General features: G+C 34.8%; 1 protein-coding gene across 1 annotated transcript; it reads left to right on the top strand.

Moving 5' to 3' along the window:
• Positions 1-895: 895 nt before the first annotated feature.
• znf362b (zinc finger protein 362b) lies at positions 896-16,123 on the top strand. The gene is made up of 9 exons (XM_056449436.1): positions 896-988; positions 6,116-6,182; positions 6,572-6,818; positions 8,372-8,476; positions 8,564-8,885; positions 10,295-10,519; positions 10,615-10,693; positions 13,368-13,526; positions 13,604-16,123. The coding sequence occupies exons 2-9, from the start codon at positions 6,120-6,122 to the stop codon at positions 13,718-13,720; spliced, it is 1,317 nt and encodes a 438-aa protein (XP_056305411.1). The 5' UTR covers positions 896-988; positions 6,116-6,119; the 3' UTR covers positions 13,721-16,123.
• Positions 16,124-17,925: the final 1,802 nt, after the last annotated feature.

Here is a 17,925-nt window from a genome sequence, read left to right as displayed (position 1 = left end):
AAAAAAAATCAGATAGCAAAGCAATAGTAAAGTTTAAGTTGTCATCATTCACATCAATTCATGAAATTATAAATAAATTCTACAAATACGATTTTACAATTGTTCCCATTTTTTCTGTCAGTCCTGTCACATTTGCATTGATTTTAACATAAAATACCTGCAATACACGTTTAAGGCTATATGATTCAGAAGTGACATAATTTGATGGAGGAGAAGTTGACAGTGATCAAGGATGCTTTCTATCATTGAATTGTATGATGTTATGCTTGTTTTTGTATGTGTTTTGAGGAGGACACGCTTAAGTAAGGCCCTGTCACTTTTTTTACAAATGAAAATGCGAGTTTCTGGTAGAATGACCCATACATAACCACCGGAGGGAGAGATAATAGTGAGTAAATATTAATTTTGGATAAAGCATCCCTTTAATCTAGGTTATCTTGCTCAATGACTTTAAATTATAGACATGGTTTTATAGCCTAGTAGAAACTATAAGTAGGCCTGTTCACTGTAGAAAAAAAAAATGTAAGATGAAGCTAATAGTGGAGTCAGTTTTTCTACTTGTCATATTATATTTCACATGTACTTCAGTGTGCTGCTTATTTGTAAATTTGGAGAGAAAATTGCTTCCATTCAGTAGAATAGCCTAAATCTGCTTACTGTATCATCATTTTAGGAAAGTTGTCTTTAAATGCCTTATAAACTCTGTTGTCTTTAAATGCCTTATAAACAGAAACACGGTTTGGATAATGTAAACAGATGATGTTGAACCGATTCCTTCAACCTAGGAGTGACGACTGAATTCGCGTGAGACAAAAAAGCTTCATTTGCAGCAGCTAAAATGAGAGATTTTTTGGTGAACGGCACCCAGAAGTGAACAGCCTGACCCGGAAGCTGTGCTGTCTGGAGGCGCATAGAGAACATCCAGCCTCTTCTCTGCTTTATTAAAGACTCTTCTGCGAGGAAAAACACCCTGACATCGATATAACAGGTTTGTGCTCTCGTGTCGTTTTTTTCCTTTTTCTCCACACTGTGATATCTTGCACGTTTTCTGCATTGTACGACAGATAACTGTTTGACGGGCGCGATTTATCGCCTTTGATCTACCACAGGTTGCACAAAGCGAAATATAACGTTGGAAATTGCTGCACATCAGTGCATTTTTACATGCATGTGCTAATGATGGAAATGTGCATGCGTTATAGCGCTGTTATTAAGCGATCGGGGCGGCAGATGTTGTAAAACTGCACAGCCGTGCGCAGCCTTTCGCCAATTGTAAGACATTTTGCACGGCATGATTGTCGGAAGTGTCAGCTTTTTTTCAAGGGGGGCCGGGCAATTCAAAGGTGCTATTCTTCATAAACAAACACACACACAACCATATTACCGCAAACATCTCATCTGATCGATCGGTCTCTCCCTGGAAAAACGGACCGATCGAGTGTGATTTTTTTGGGCTCTGCAGAATATGGCGTCCTTATGAAAATATAACAGGCTGCCATTTTTGTTTTTTTCTTTTGTCTGAAATGTTTTTGGTGAAACTGTGCAGGAATGAGTCGGAGGCTCTGGTTGATCAGCAGATTGAGAGATAACCGTGTTGCTAAAGTTTTCTGACAGTTGTTTTTCTCCACTAATGCGTCAGAATGTTTGCTACTTTACATCTTACTGTTATGCTCTTTTTCTTTAAAGAAAAGGGGACATTTGGGTTCTTTCGGAATTCAGACATTTTCAGAATAAGCTATTGAAATCACCATAAAATGTCTGAAAAACGGTTATTTACTTATTGAACTCGAGACAGTGATACGGCAAATATTACAAATTCTGACACACTTCACATGGGCTGATGATGACTCAATTGTTGACAGACAAAAAAATGTAATCGTCATGGTAACCACCAAGGTCAGAAATTGGGCAAATTAACTGACATAAAGCTGTTGATGAACCTGTAGCAAATGTTGAAATGTTGATTAATTTTATTGTGTATATATATATATATATATATATATATATATATATATATATATATATATATATATATATATATATATATATATATATATATATATATAAAAGATAATTTAAGTTATATTTATTTTCATTTTACAACTCAGTAACTTTCTTCACATATTGCAAAGTTTTGCAACATCTCCAACAGGCTCCACGCTGGTAAAGTCTAGACAGCTGCGGATGTGTACATTAATGTAGCATAATTTTTGTAACTGTATAACAATAATCAATATTTTTACAGTACTGTGATGGTTGGGTTTAGGTTTGGGGTGGGGGTAGGCATTAATAAAATAAAATTTATTGGGTAATTTATTAAATAACATTAAAAAAAATACTCGGTACAACAACAATTTAATAAATAATTCAAATCATTTTCGTTAACTTCTGGCCATGACTGCTGCGGATACTTACATCAATATAGCATCATTTTTGTAACACGGTAGAACAATAACTAATATTTTTACAGTACTGTGATGGTTGGGTTTAGGGGGTAGGCGTTAATAAAATACAATTTATTGGGTAATTTAATAAATAACTAAAAATGATACTAGATACAACAACTGTTTTTACATTACTGTGATGGTTGGGGTTTAGGGTTGGAGTGAGGACGGGCTCACTCAATTTTATAAATAATATCAATCATTTTCTTTAACTTCTCGGTGCAACTACTGTTTTTACACTACTGTGATGGTTGGGCTAGGGGTAGGTAGGTTCTTGCTAGATCAGATATGGTTGCGGCCAGAAGTTAACGAAAATGATTTATATTATTTATTAAATTTCCCATTAATTGTATTTTATTAATGTCTACCCACACCCCAATCCTAAACATAACCCTCACAGTAATGTATAAACAGTAGTTGTACAGAGTATTATTTTTTTATTAAATTACTGGCTTAACATTTAAAGGCTTAACTAGGTAAATTAGATTAACTAGGCAGGTTAGGGTAATTAGGCAAGTTATTGTATATTGATGGTTCTGTAGATTTGAGAAAAAAATGCTTAAATGGGCTAATAATTTTCACCTTAAAATGGTTTTTAAAAATTAAAAACTGCTTTTATTCTTTCCGAAATAAAACAAATAAGACTTTCTCCAGAAGAAAAAATATTATCAGACATGCTGTGAAAATTTCCTTGCTCTGTTAAACATCATTTGGGAAATATTTTAAAAAGAAAAAACATTTTAAGGCGGGCTAATAATTCTGACTTCAACTGTATGTCAAACACTAAAAGGATAGTTTACCCAATAATCATCATTTACTACATAATTTATTCCTCCACTTCTGTTGAGTAGATTTTTTTTTGTTGTTGTTTAGGAATATATTTTGAAGAAAGCTGGCCATTGACATCCATGTTATTTTCCTATTATGGATGTCTATGTCTAACATTCTACAAAATGTCTTCTTTTGTGTGCAACTCAAAGATTTGGTATAAAAATAATCATTTTGGATTAGAGGTATTACTGGGTATTACCACAGGAAACTAGCTGCTTTCATCTAATTTGTACAGCCTTTATGGAAAAATCAGCCTTATCTCATCATTTACTCACCCTCATATCATTGCAAACCCTTATGACAGACACAAAAGACCGACTGACAGCCTCACGCACCCCTCACTTTCATTACATGGAAATGCAAAATGGGGAAACAAAGAAAGAAAGACATGAGTCATAAAAAAAGTTATTTCTGGCCTACATCTTTAAATGTGCAGACCAGGGAAAAATCAAGCTAATATATGAAATGTTCAATAAAAGAATGACTCACCTAGTCCAACGGCTGAAACAACACATTGATACATACAGCATGTGTAAACATTCATTTACAGCTATGGAAAATTTGAGTAATAAACTCAAATCTAAACTTGGGACATTAGTGTGAGTGTATTTGTTTTATTCTATAAAGGTTTGATTTATTTTTTGGAAGGCATAAAATAATAAAAATATTTGATTATATTCATTTTTAGAAAACACAGTACTAATGTTTTAACTTCAGATGAGTTCAAATCAATATTTGGTGGAGAAATCTTGTTTTTCAATCACAATGAAGACATTTGTTGTTCTGACTGATTGTCATTTTCTGAAAAGAAGCTGATGATAGTTTAATTTGAAACTTGGAAGGTATCAGACCTTAACAGAATAAAACAAATATTATCAGCAAATACACATTTTCCATAGCTGTAAACATCGCAAAAAACAAATAGTCTTTTTCCATTTTATGAACTCTACCAGGTTTAACGCTAAGGATTTTTTCTACTGGCTCGATTGGCCAGTGGTTCAGATTTTTACTTGCCCTGCCAATATGTTCACTGGCCCCACCAAAAAAAGAGAAAAGTTAATAGTTATTTCTTAGCCACATATTTTAAATAATGTGTCAAAAATCCAGAATTTAAATATTTAAAAAATGTTAATAAATGTATGAGCAAAATTCGAAGTGTTATGCAAACAAAAACAGCAGTATGGAAAATGTGCAGGTATTTTATTGCAAAACAAAAGGTGGTTGACCTGCCAAACTGATGACAAACTGTGCAAAACATCACTTCATTCTTTTTGCTGTGTTGTACCCACATAAATGTCTGCTTCCAGGACGTTAGAAACAGACGTTTTCTTTGAGCCTTATATTTGGATGTTGCTACCATGTTTCCGTCTCTTCGCAGTACTGGGGTGTGTTTTCTGAAAACCATCAATAGCTACCTAAGGTTGCAAGTTCCATCAGTACAAACATAGTTTGTTAATTTGCCGTTTCCCAAATCTGTCACTGCAACGAACATTCGCAAACTTTTAAGCTTGTAACTACACCTCTAGAGCTGTAGTTAGAAGCATAGTTCCTGGTTGTGTTCTATTCCCAGTTATCCCCCCTATGCCCTGTTCATTTAGAATATTCTAACATTTAAACTTGGAATGATTTAAAAAAAAAAGCAATAAAGTCATCTCTCTTAGGTGTAATTTGCTTTCAAAGTATTTTTAAAGTTCAGTTTAGGCGATCTTTATATTCACAATTGTGTTGCCTTTGTAGGGCACTTTGAAAACATTTATGACGTTTTGAACACAGCTGTGGCTCATGACCAAAGCTATAGGTGACTTATTATTTTAAAGCGGAATTTATGTTACATTTCCAAAGCTTGTGAAAAAAAAAATATAGCATACGTAAATAGTTTTATTTTAGGTTATTTATCAAGAAATGTATCTGTATATGACATGGGTCTGTTGGTTAGAAGATTTCTGCAGTGGTTTGAATGTGTCAAATTGTAAAAGTAGACTTTTAAAAAAAAAATTTAATAAAAAATAAATAAACAATATCCTACTTCATACTACTACTAATGATAATTATTATTTTTAATAAGTAGGATTTTTTTTCATTTCTTAATAAATAGCCTACTATAAACTAGGCCTACAACCATTAACAATGTATATGATTTATATATGAGATTAGAATATATGTTAGCTTAGTGAATTTATATGTAATATTTTCAATATTTGTAAAGGAAACATATATTGGTCCTATATGTGTTGTTTACATATATTTCAATTAATTTGAAATAAAAACTAATATTGGATTAAAAAAATGTGTGTGCGTGTAAAACAATACAAGTTGCACAAAAAATTATGGGGGTTTTCTCTAAAGAAGTAGTTACTCCACCCCGTACAGAGTGTCATTATGGACGTTTTACGTTATAACTAACGTGTTTCAAACGACAAATATGCGACAGAGAAACTACGGTTTTGGGAAACACTCATCACTACATTGTTCTTTTCCCAAATGATGCATCCTACTATGATAGTTCAGCCGCGATTTAGGTTTCAAAAAAAAAAAAACGTGCTCACAACATCCAATCAGATAAGAGGAACCGAAAAGCAATATGGTGTTTACGACATCACAGAGAAGGTAGAAACTGTTTCTAGATTTTTTTTATTTGCACACAATTGACAAATAGTCGCAGGCAAATTAAACTTCCAAAATTAAACCGATCGGGCCAGTAGGGATCCTGTCTACTGTCCCGAGCATCTCTCATGCTGGCCCCGGGCCATAGGGCAGTCCTTATTGTTGAGCCCTGACTTTCATGCCTCCGTTGTTCAGTGTGTGATTTTAACTGTTATTTATTTAAATTATTTTTACAGAAAGATGGCTGAGCCTCGCTTTAATAATCCATATTTCTGGCCACCACCTCCCTCTATGCCTGGTCAAGTGAGTATTGTGTTTTAGTAGAGTTTGTATGATTATGGTTCATTCTAAATTTGACATTTGTCAGGTTTCTAGTAACTATTTCACTGTTTCACAATGATGTAATTTGCCAAAAAAAACCTAAACCAAGAACGTAATGTACATTAACAAATGCAAAATACCACCAGCTGAGTCATCTTGTGCTTACTGTACAATTGTGAAACTGCTTGGCATTTAGTGACTGTTTGAAAGATAAAAATCATGAGAACGTGCACGTTTGCAAAACTACACCAATGTGGTTTGCCAAAGCGTGCACCGAAACCCCCACCAAACTTTTCTGCAGTACCATGCTTTGATTTAGTTCTGTTACTTGATGTCCTTTTCCTGTCAACCTTAACCGTTGACTTTTACAGTTGGATAACCTGGTTCTTATCGACAAAATCAAAGAGCAACTGATGGCAGAAAAGATAAGACCTCCGCATTTGCCGCCCACCACTGTCCCCTCTCAGCAGACCCTGCTGGTGGCCTCTCAACCATCAGATGCTGGACAGCATGTCATGTCCATCCCCAAACTACAGCAGGTGCCCGGCCTTCAGGCCCACAATTCTTCTCAGCCTGACATAGCCCTGCACGCCCGTCCAGCATCCAGCACCATTGCAGGTACCGACAGCATGACTAACTTCTAGATGTTATGCTTCATGTTATTTATTGTACATCGTGGTACTGCACGTGATGTAGTATTTTAAGTGGGTCAGCACACTCACACACCTCTTCTTTGATGTGCATGTTTTACTTGCTTAAAAAGAAATAAAAATTCTAAGTGATCTTATCCAGGCATAAAAATTGCAGTGCGGTACTGGTATCACTGTGCTGAAAGCAGAATGAAGTAAATAAACATTTCAGTTTAAAGTATTGTTTTATAATTGTATAATAAGTTATGATCAATTATCTTATTATTAATTATAATAATAAGAAGAAACTAAGGTTACTTTACAGTTTTGTTTTGCATATATTGCATATATATAATGTACTTATTATTGCATAAACTGGGTAATAGTTATGATCTATCTCTGAATCTACCCCTGTATTTAAACTTAACCAAAGAAGTTGTTTTATGTAACCCAATACCTTCTTAGGCAAGTACCCTCTACATACAGGTTAAGTTCACAAACTGTAAAATAAACTGCAACTGAAATGATAAAGGGGAACAATTTTTAGATGAAAATATAAATAAATAAAAGCTTAAAGTAATCGTTCACTCAAAAATGAAAAATATATCATCATTTACTCACCCATAATTTGTTCCAAACAAGTTTGATTTTGTGTGTGCTAAACAATACAAAAGAAGATATTTTGAAAAATGTATGAAACCTGTAACCATTGATTCATATTTTATTTGTTTTTGTAAAGATAGGTTTACAATCCTACTATGGTCAATGGTTACAGGTTTCCAACAATCTTCAAAATATCTTCTTTTGTATTGTTCAACAGGAGTATAAAACTCAAATGTTTTCAAAAAGTGAGGGGTAAGTGATTGAAGATTTTTCATTTAATATGAAATATACCTTTAAGTTTTTGGTACATTGCAATGTCTGCTACAAGTCTGCTTTTTATTATTATTATGTAAACTCAATTTAAAAAATAGAGATATTTCCTTGTAGCTAGATGAAATAAAAAAAAAAACGTATAATAACCCTTGGTCATATGTATAGACCCTGGGTTTATATATATATATATATATATAGCTTCAGAGAATCCAAAAAGAGCCACATAATAATAAATAATGTTATAATAGCTGTTTGAATGATTGAATTGTCTCGTGTTACAGTTATAAAATAGTTTGATAACAAGCAGGAAATGTTCATGGGCCAATGACAAGACCATATATATATATATATATATATATATATATATACACATACATACATACGTACATACTGTATATAACAGCATGCAGACAATTTTTAGAATATGAGTACAATGTATGCATGTAGGTGCATTGACACATATGATTAATTTATAATGTAAGTACAATACATAGTAATTAAGGCACTTAATATCACTAAATGGTTCATTTAAAATGCAAGTAAATAGTACTAAAGGGCACTTAATGTCATTAAATGAGTAGTTCAAAGTGTATTAGTGAAGTGTAGTTTATTAAGCCTATTTAATAAAAAGTGGGACCATATTTTTTTTTTCTGATATTATTTCAGAGCTGAGTATAGATGACAAGTCAGCAGTGAAGGCAAAGGGATTGTGGGAAGACTGGCATATGCGTCAAGCAGTGGAGCAAGCCTCCAGAACGAACCATCGATCAGGTGCAAGACATGCTCACATAACCAAATGATATATTTCATTTCTGCACCATAAACAAGTTGTGAAAACATTTTTTCCATCAAAAACAGGTCTCACGCTGTCGTCCCGCACAGACAGCCACAACACCTCTGAGGCTATTACTCCCACAACCCCTACATCCAGCAGCCAGAACCGTTTAGGCGGAGCGGCTTCCTTAAACACCATATCCGGTTTGGCCAGCGGCCCCGGGATGGACCACATCAAAAGTGGCGGTCTGGTAGGGATGCTGGGACCACAGCCCAAAGCTCCACGGGGGCGCAAGAAGATTAAGGCGGAGCACAACACGGGCCCCTTACTGGTGGTGCCGTACCCACTTCTGGCCTCAGGCCCTGACCAGGCAGTCACCATCGCCAAAGAGGGAAAAACCTACAGGTTTAAACTCATTCACTGAATCATTTATGACCTGTGTGATATTTCTGATTCACAAATGAACTGGAAAATAAATCACTCTAGTTTAAAAATCCCTTGTTGAGATTATATATATATATATATATATATATATATATATATATACATATATATATATATATATATATATATATATATATATATATATATATATATATATATATATATATATACATATACATATATATATATATATATATATATATATATATATATATATATATATATATATATATATATATATACATACATATATATATATATATATATACATATATATATATATATATATATATATATATATATATATATATACATACACACAAGTTGCATTAGTGTAAAGCCATGGTCACACTGAGGGGCGTAGCGGACATTTTAAAAGTGGGGAGGGGGTGGGGGGCAGCTGTATGAGATCATACATTCATATAATTATTAATCAGCTGTTTCTAAATGGTCCGTCTCTAAAAGTGAGGGGGACATATCCCCCGTCCACCCCCCCCCCCCACCCCTCCTGTGTGTACAACACTTTGGCCAACCCTGCCATTACTATATGTGCCATATAAACAGGTAACCATTAACCAATTTCACTTTTAACCACGCTTTAATTCGTCACAGTTAATTAATCGTAAACATTTTTCAACACTGCGTTTCTGCATGGAACAAAACTGCTGCAGCTAAACAAAGTTCTGCCAACTGTGCGCTAATTTAAAGTTCCAAGCTTGTACACAATACGCACACACATTGGATTAAAGGCTGATTTTATGTATGGATGAGGCCATTAACTAAGGGCCGTTCACATATCCTGTCTTTTGCGCGTGCAAGTTCATTATTTCCAATGGAGGCTCGTGGCTTGCGCGCATATTGGAGGAATTATTTTTATTCATTTATTCATTTTTCTGACTTTTATTTTCAGTGTAAAATTATTACTTCTGTTTAAATGCCAAATAGTTTTGTCACTTATTTATAAGTCTAAAGAGAGATGGACTATTGTTTGTTTTTTATGATTATTTTGTGCTTTAATAATTGGTTACTGAGCAGCAATAAATAACACTTTAGTTTAAAATATAAGGAGCTTTCATGTGATTTACTAAACTCGTAGTGTTTTGAGATGAATGAATGCCTAATAATCGTGATGACCGTGAAACTGTGATTATTCCTCAGACTATAATCCTACAACCAAAATCTATAGTTGTTGCATCCCTACATATAAATCAATAAACTAAAACTCTATAAACACATATTTTAGTTCCTCACACTTCATAACGAATGACTCTCTCGTTCTAAACAAATGCGAATGCTTTGCACACATGCTAGTATACCATTCACAAATTTCAATTTCAGTAACCAACTGTTTACTTTTTGTGTTCATTCAGGTGTAAAGTGTGTCCACGCACTTGCTTCAACAAGTCTGAGATGCAGATTCATTCCAAGTCCCACACGGAGGCCAAACCTCACAAGTGCCCTCACTGTTCAAAATCCTTCGCCAACGCCTCCTATCTAGCACAGCACTTACGCATTCACTTAGGCATTAAGCCCTACCACTGCTCCTACTGTGAGAACTCTTTCCGCCAGTTATCACACCTCCAGCAGCACACCAGGTCAGCAGACATCACACTTCAGCATGTGTGACTGAGAACAACTGTACACCACAAGCTATGCAGTGTTAACAAATGAGTGCGTTTTTGTTTTTAAGGATTCACACTGGGGACAGACCATATAAATGCGCTCAACCTGGATGTGAAAAAGCATTCACACAACTCTCAAACCTACAGGTGAGGAGTATAATGAAAAAAATGTAACTATTACCACTAGCTGTGTTTCCAAGCAAAAATGTAAGTAAAAATGATGTGCAGAATTGAAATATCGCGTTAAACTTTTGTAAATAAAGCCCTGTTTCCATCCACTGAGTCAAAGAGAACAAATTCATCACTTCTTGTTAAACTGGCACCAGACGTCAAAAAGAAAAAAGGACTTTGCTGTGATAGAAGAAGTCACTGTGGGGTTTTTCTTATATAATATACAGTGTTTTATGCTAGTGATTTTTTTTTCTACTAGTCTGATCGGGCCAATGATTCAGATTTTTACTTGTCCTGGTAAAATTTTCAGTGGCCTCACCAAAAACAAAGAAGAGAAATTAATAGCTATCTTTACCTACATATTTTTAATATTGCGACAAAAATAATGTCTGTGAATCTAGAATTTAAATATGTAAAAAATGTTAATAAATGTATAATGAGCAAAATTCAAAGTGTTATGCAAAAAAGCAGTATGGAAAACGTGCAGGTGTTTTATTGCAGTTCGAAATTATTTAACAAAAGGTGGACGACTTGTCATACTGACGGCAAACTGCAAAACATCGCTTCTTTTTTTCGTCGTGTTGTACCCACGTAAATGTCTGCTTCCAAGACGTTAGAAACAGACATTTTCTTTTACCCATTATATTCGATGTTGCTGTCATGTTGCTGTCACTTCACTACTGGTTGTTACCAGGTTATGGGGAAAAAAATAGCATGCTCAAAACATCAAATCAGATAAGAGGAACCGAAAAGCAATATGGTGTTTCTGACATCACAGAGAAGGTCGCATTTAAAGACTTAAAAGCACAAACTTAAAATGCAAGCAACTGACAAATAGTCGCAGGTAAATGAAACTTTAGTGAAAGGCAGCACTGTCCCAATCGGGCCAGTAATGATCCTGTCTACTGTCCCAAGTGTCTCTCACGCTGGCCCCGGGCCATAGGGCAGACCTTATTGTTAAGCCCTAATATATTACTTACACTTTTGGAGGCGTAAGACCACTCTTTAAGAACCACTGTTGTTGACAGGTTTTGGCCAAAGGATTTTAAAATGACACAAAAAAATTAAGATGTTCATATGCTACAGCCATATGACCCTGCAGCCCAAGACCGGTTACTCACTGAAAGTAAGCAGAGCTGAGCCTGGTCAGTACCTGGATGGGAAACCACATGGGAAAACTAGGTTGCTGTTGGAAGTGGTGTAAGTGAGGCCAGCAGGTGGCGCTCAATCTATGGTCTGTGTGAGTCCTAATGCACCAGTATAGTGAAGGGGACACTATACTGTCAGTGAGCGCCATCTTAAACAGAGTTCATGACTCTCTTGTCATTAAAAATCCTGTGGCTAAATTTTCTCCATCAGCCCTTACCCATCATGGCCTCCCAATCATCCCCATCCACCCAATTGACTCTATCACTGTCCCTCCACTAAACCTATAGTGTGTGGTGAGCGCAATGGCGCCGTTGTCGCTGGTTGGTCCATTATTGGTTTTTGGTTAATTATTATTGGTTGGTCCATCATGTGATCTGTTAAAACAAAATCACATTTTTTATGCGCATGCTGGAATTCATAATAATTTATTATTATTACATTTATTTATGCAGATATTGACGTTTCCATTAAGCATTTTTATGTGATTGTTCAAATGCATATAGAAATAGGTGGATGGAAGCATAGCTACTGAGGACATTGCTTTTGAATTTAAAATAAAAATGTTGTAATTGTTGTCAAGTTGCCACATTTTCAGCACTTTTCATTCATTTTTAGACCACACAATACTAATATTTGGTTGAATAACCTGATCTTTTTTATTTTAGTAATGCATTAATTAACATTAACAGTGTGCAAAACATTTGTTCAAGTATTTTTTAGTTTTTGTTAACCTAAAAAAGTGTTCAGTGTCCGTTCATGCTCAGGTCCATATAATAATAGTAACCAAAGCAAATAATGTGTCACTAAATGCTGAAATTAAAATAAGATTAATATAATTGAAAAGATTTGGTATAAAAATAATCCTTTTTGATTAGAGGAATTACTGGGTGTTACCACAAAATGTTCAGATTATTTTTTATATTTAATTTAATTGTTTATATATTTCAGTGTTACTGTCTTTACTGTGTTTTTAATCACATAAAATCAGTGAATGCACCTTTGATGAGAATAAGGCTAAATATTAGTAACACTTTAGTATGGGGAACAAATTCACGATTGACTACTTAATGTTATGCCTCAGTAAACTCCTTACTTAAACTCCAGTACTTAAAAACAGTACTGTATATGTAGTGGTAAAGTTTATGTATGGCATGTAGAACATGGCCCTGCAGTGTGTGTGCAATTTAATCAACAGCTGGTTAAAACTTAAAATTGGTCCCCACTGTAAGGTGTAGCTAAATGTATATTTAGAAATACCTACCCCTAATATTTGAATGGTTGTAGTACGACACTTGAATCTTAACCCTTTATCAGTGAAGGAACCATATATAGTACCTTCATCGTTACTTTTTACAATATGTTTTGTATATATAATAATTTTCTATGTATAAAAAAAAAGTTCAGAAGTCTTATAATAACTCCAAAAGCAGCTTTATAGGGCACTCCAGGCTGCCCTGTAAAGGGTTAACAGGTGTTAATCCTCCTTTCTCTTCCTCTTTAGTCTCACCAGAGACAACATAACAAAGACAAGCCATACAAATGTCCGAACTGCTACAGAGCTTACACAGACTCGGCCTCGCTACAGATCCATCTCTCCGCACACGCCATCAAGAACGCTAAATCGTACTGCTGCAGTATGTGTGGTCGCGCATACACCTCAGTGAGTACCAGTGCACTTCAACAACAGCGTCAGCTCCTGTCTCTCATCACGATATAACACGCTCTTGTGTTTTTCAGGAGACCTACCTAATGAAGCACATGTCCAAACACACCGTGGTGGAGCATCTGGTCAGCCACCATTCGCCACAGAGAACTGAATCTCCCAGCATCCCCATCCGCATCTCACTCATCTGAGCTTCCTCCCCTTGTGTTTCGCTTCCATTCAAAGGTATTTTGTTCACTGCGATGGTCTTCCGTTAAAAAAAAAAGAAACAAAAGAGAAGAAGAATGTTATATATGTGAGACCTCGGAGGACTGATTTTATGTTTAGCGTAGAGTCTACAGGCCATAGACTCTACATCTGCTGTCTGGATTGAATGGTTTCACTACAGGCAGCAGTCTAAAATGGTTTGATTGGTTTGTTTCAATTCCAAAAGCGCAAATGGCACACTTGTGGTCATTTTAACATTTCGTTTCAAAGGTGTGTAAAGGGAGACTTCCAAAGATACTCTTTAAGCACTTTTACGGCCTCGTGGTTTCGGGCTCAAAGTAGAATCTTTTTCAGAACGGGATCGGCTTCTCTTTGGGCAGCTATGAGAGTTTAAATTTAGTTTTAGAACGTCGGCTTTTCCTCCTCGTCGTTTGTTTTAACAGGATGTTGTGTTTTATATACTGTGGATGTGACACAGCTTCCACTTTAAGCTTCTATTATTCTTTTTTATAAGGAGTGTTAGGTCACGGTTGAGAAATGAAAATTGATTCTGTACAGGTCCATTTTGTGGATGTTTTTTTTTTATTTTTTTTTTTACATTTTATCATTGCCTATGTATTTTTGGGAGACTCAAATGAGGAATTTAAGAAATCCCCCTGATGTTTCGCTAATTTAGAGTGTCGATAAGATGTGACACTCTCTAAAATAACGACTTGTGATTTGCATCTTAGATGTTATACTTGTTACAATTTTTTTGCGTGCAATGCAAACGCCAACCCTTCCAATCAGTATTTTGAGGGGGAGAAAAAAAGTGTCCTTTTTTGTCATTTTGGTTAATTAAATGACAAAATCGCATCATGATGGTCCATTAAATGGATTTTTTGTCATGATGTTAACAGAAGTGTCACACAGGCTCAGTGTTGTTTATCTGAATCACACATTTGAGGTGTAATGCGGGTCTTTAAGGGATAATTCACACAAAAATGAAAATTCTTCCTCAGCATTTTCTCACGCTCATGTTTGAAACTTTAAAAATTTGATATTTTTAAGAATTTAGCCCATTTTACACAGTGATACCGGTAAATATCCGGAAGGTTACCGGAACGACTTTATCGGTAAGTTCAAAAAAGCGCTGTTCACACCGGCAGAAAATGTTCTGGAATTTTTCCATTCCAAAATACCGGTAATTTCTGACATCATTAATCAGAAAGACTTCTAAACGGCTGCGCTTGTATTTGTAAACCTAGAAGGGGTCGGGCTTTTGTTGAGTTGATGGTACATAATATGTGTGTGTACTGGCTCTCACCGGCTGCTTAACATGCACACGCGTTAAGCAACTGAAGCAGAGCTTGAAGCTAAATAAACAGCGGTTTATCATAAGCATTTTATCGATAGTTTTTTTACACAGTTGGCATTAAGAAGGAACATACAAACGTTATCTGACTAACAACTAGCAGCTAAATGTGTCTGGAAAAATATTCAAAGGCTTTTATTTTCGTAAAAATACAGCGTGAATGTGTCTGAATGTTCTGATTAGCTGGAGTAGACATCTCACGTCAGCATGTTCTAATCGTGAAAGGGCTCTTTCCGGCAATGTTCCTGCGTTCGCATTCCAGCAAATTACTGGTAATGTTGCAACTTCTCTTTCCGAAAAATAAGTAATTGGATGAGTAAATTATGACAGATTATTTATTTTTGGGTGAGCTATCCTTTTTAAAGTTTTAAAGTGATAATTGATGCCACAAACTGAAAATAGTTCAGTATATTTTCTCAACAAAGATAAACCTGACTTTTTCTTCAGAAGAACATTGAAGAAGCTTTTTAGCGATTTAAAAAATGTAAATAAATAACTACCAGGAGAAATTTTTTTTTAAAATACAGGCAAAACAGCATTAATGTCGTGGCTCCTGATGATGCATTTAGGCACAAGGTATACCGCGGTTTGGAAAAATCAAGGTTTTAAAACCGTCAACATTTTTTGGTATACCGTTTCTAAGGTGTGTGTAAGCCTTTATGGGCTGTTATAAGAATCTGACGGTACGATAACCTTGGATGAAAATAACACAGTTTCACGGTACTGCTCTAAATTATCTTGTTTTTAAATTTCAGGGTAAAAAACAAAAAAAAAATTTCCCATTAAACACGCTCTTTTTTTATTTTGAGAAACATTCAAAATATTTCGCAACTGTAAACAAGTCCGGCTAAATAATTCAACTGAATCATTGACTTCTGTTGTCTACCTTCGTTTCAAAAACACTGATTTCTTTACAATTTAAAATGGCATCTTCGGATATCTTTTCAGCTGGAGATACTGTTGTCCAGAAAACTAAAAAACCATAAATAAAGGCTTACACATACCTTAGGAACGGGATAGCAAAAAATGTTGGCGGTTTAAACATCCTTGACTTTTCCAAACCGCGTTATACCTTGATAACGGTTATCGTCCCATGCCTAGATGCTTTGCTATTAATATGATAGAATGTGTTCCTATCAGGTGAAACCGATGAGAAATAAAGGTAATATTGATGCAAAAAATATCCAGTTTCTTGCACAGACCGGACATTTCACTACATAAGACCTTAGTGTAAGCTACAGGTAGTCATTTTGCTTTGCCTATATTTTTCTCTAAATATAGGCATAATATAGATAAAAATAGGACTCTAAAATATAAATATAGTTTCTAAAAATACAATAATGTCATTAATCATCCGGTTTTAGATTTTTAAAAAAAGTGTTTTACAGGTGAAAAAAGTCACTTACTTTCTTAATTTCATATTTTCGTTTCTGGGTGAATTATCACTTAAATTTCTGCTGTTCTTCCTCTGATCAGTGATGAGGAAACGCACTTTGAGTTACTGACTTACACCGATGGATAGCTGAAAGTGTTTTGTAGATGATGTTATAATCTAATAGCAGTGGCCTATTTAAAAATGTTTTTATTGGTCAAATTAGAATTTCATACACCAAAACATCAGCAATGATGTTTACAGAAAAAAAAAATGAATGTATGTTCATTTCCGAAAGAGTGTTACTGTTACACAAATTCATCCTGAACAAATAACTCCTGTAAATCCTGTATGTTTAGCTTTTTTTGTTTGTTTTGTTTCTAAAATATTTGCTCTGACAAGCAAAACCAGCGTACAAGCTGATAAAACATATTTCAACAGTAGTGGAACAGCAGATTAAAATGAGTGAAAGCACACATGGTCACTTCAATTGTTCTAGCCAAACATGCCGTATGTGATTTACCTGATGTCAACTGGCCACAACACAGCAGCTCTACTACATTCATTTACTTCTGTGGTCATTCATACCAGTCATTTGTTAAGCTTATTGTGTTCAATTCATGTATATGTAGAATTTTTTTTATAATATCCTCATCATCTGCCTGTTTGCAAAGGACCAAGTTGTTGCTCTCAAAATTCCCCCCCAATTATACATTTATATATGCAGTATAGGTGATTTTTTACACAGTAATTTGGGAATGTTATCAATACCACCATTTTAGAGTACAAGAATTTGGCCAAAATGTACTTCTTGGTGCTTTCTTCAAAACCTCAGCTCATTGCCGGGAATAGATTATTACATTACAGTATAATCCTGGGTTGTTCAGCCTCTAATCCACCTTAAAATCAGTAAGACGTGTACATTTACTATAAAATATACCCTGTATTCATTAATAGTGCAAAATGCAAGGTTTAGATACTGTACTTTGTTCATTTTGTATCTGTTTAGTATATACTTATTAATATTTGTTTTTCTGTAAGTACTGATCATTGTTTTTATAGACATTCTCTCATTTTTTTACGTCTATGCCTTAATTTGATCATTGTTGAAAGACCAGATTCTTTCTCTTCTTCCCTCCACATCGATGTTTCTCAGTATTCAGTTTTCTTAAGGCTTTTTTTTCCCGCATGGAACACAGTAATCGTTTCTAATGAACTGTTAACATGTATTATGTAAGACATTGTTTTATGTTTCTGAAATAATTCACGCTTTCCTTTGTCTTGCATTGTGGTTCCATTTAAAGATTTTTGTTTAATATGCACAGACAAGACTGATAGGTGAATTAAAAAATATCAATGTCAAGAACACTTTGTATCTCTATCTTGTTTATTAAATTCAGACTGTTATACCTGAGCCTTTGAAGTTTTTTTTTAAAGATGCCACTGGAAATGAACATCTGTTA

The sequence above is a fragment of the Danio aesculapii genome, chromosome 23, assembly GCF_903798145.1.
Source record: "Danio aesculapii chromosome 23, fDanAes4.1, whole genome shotgun sequence".
Lineage (NCBI taxonomy): Eukaryota > Metazoa > Chordata > Actinopteri > Cypriniformes > Danionidae > Danio > Danio aesculapii.
The sequence above is the reverse complement of the archived record's forward strand: the minus strand, read 5'-3'. Positions and strand labels throughout refer to the sequence as shown.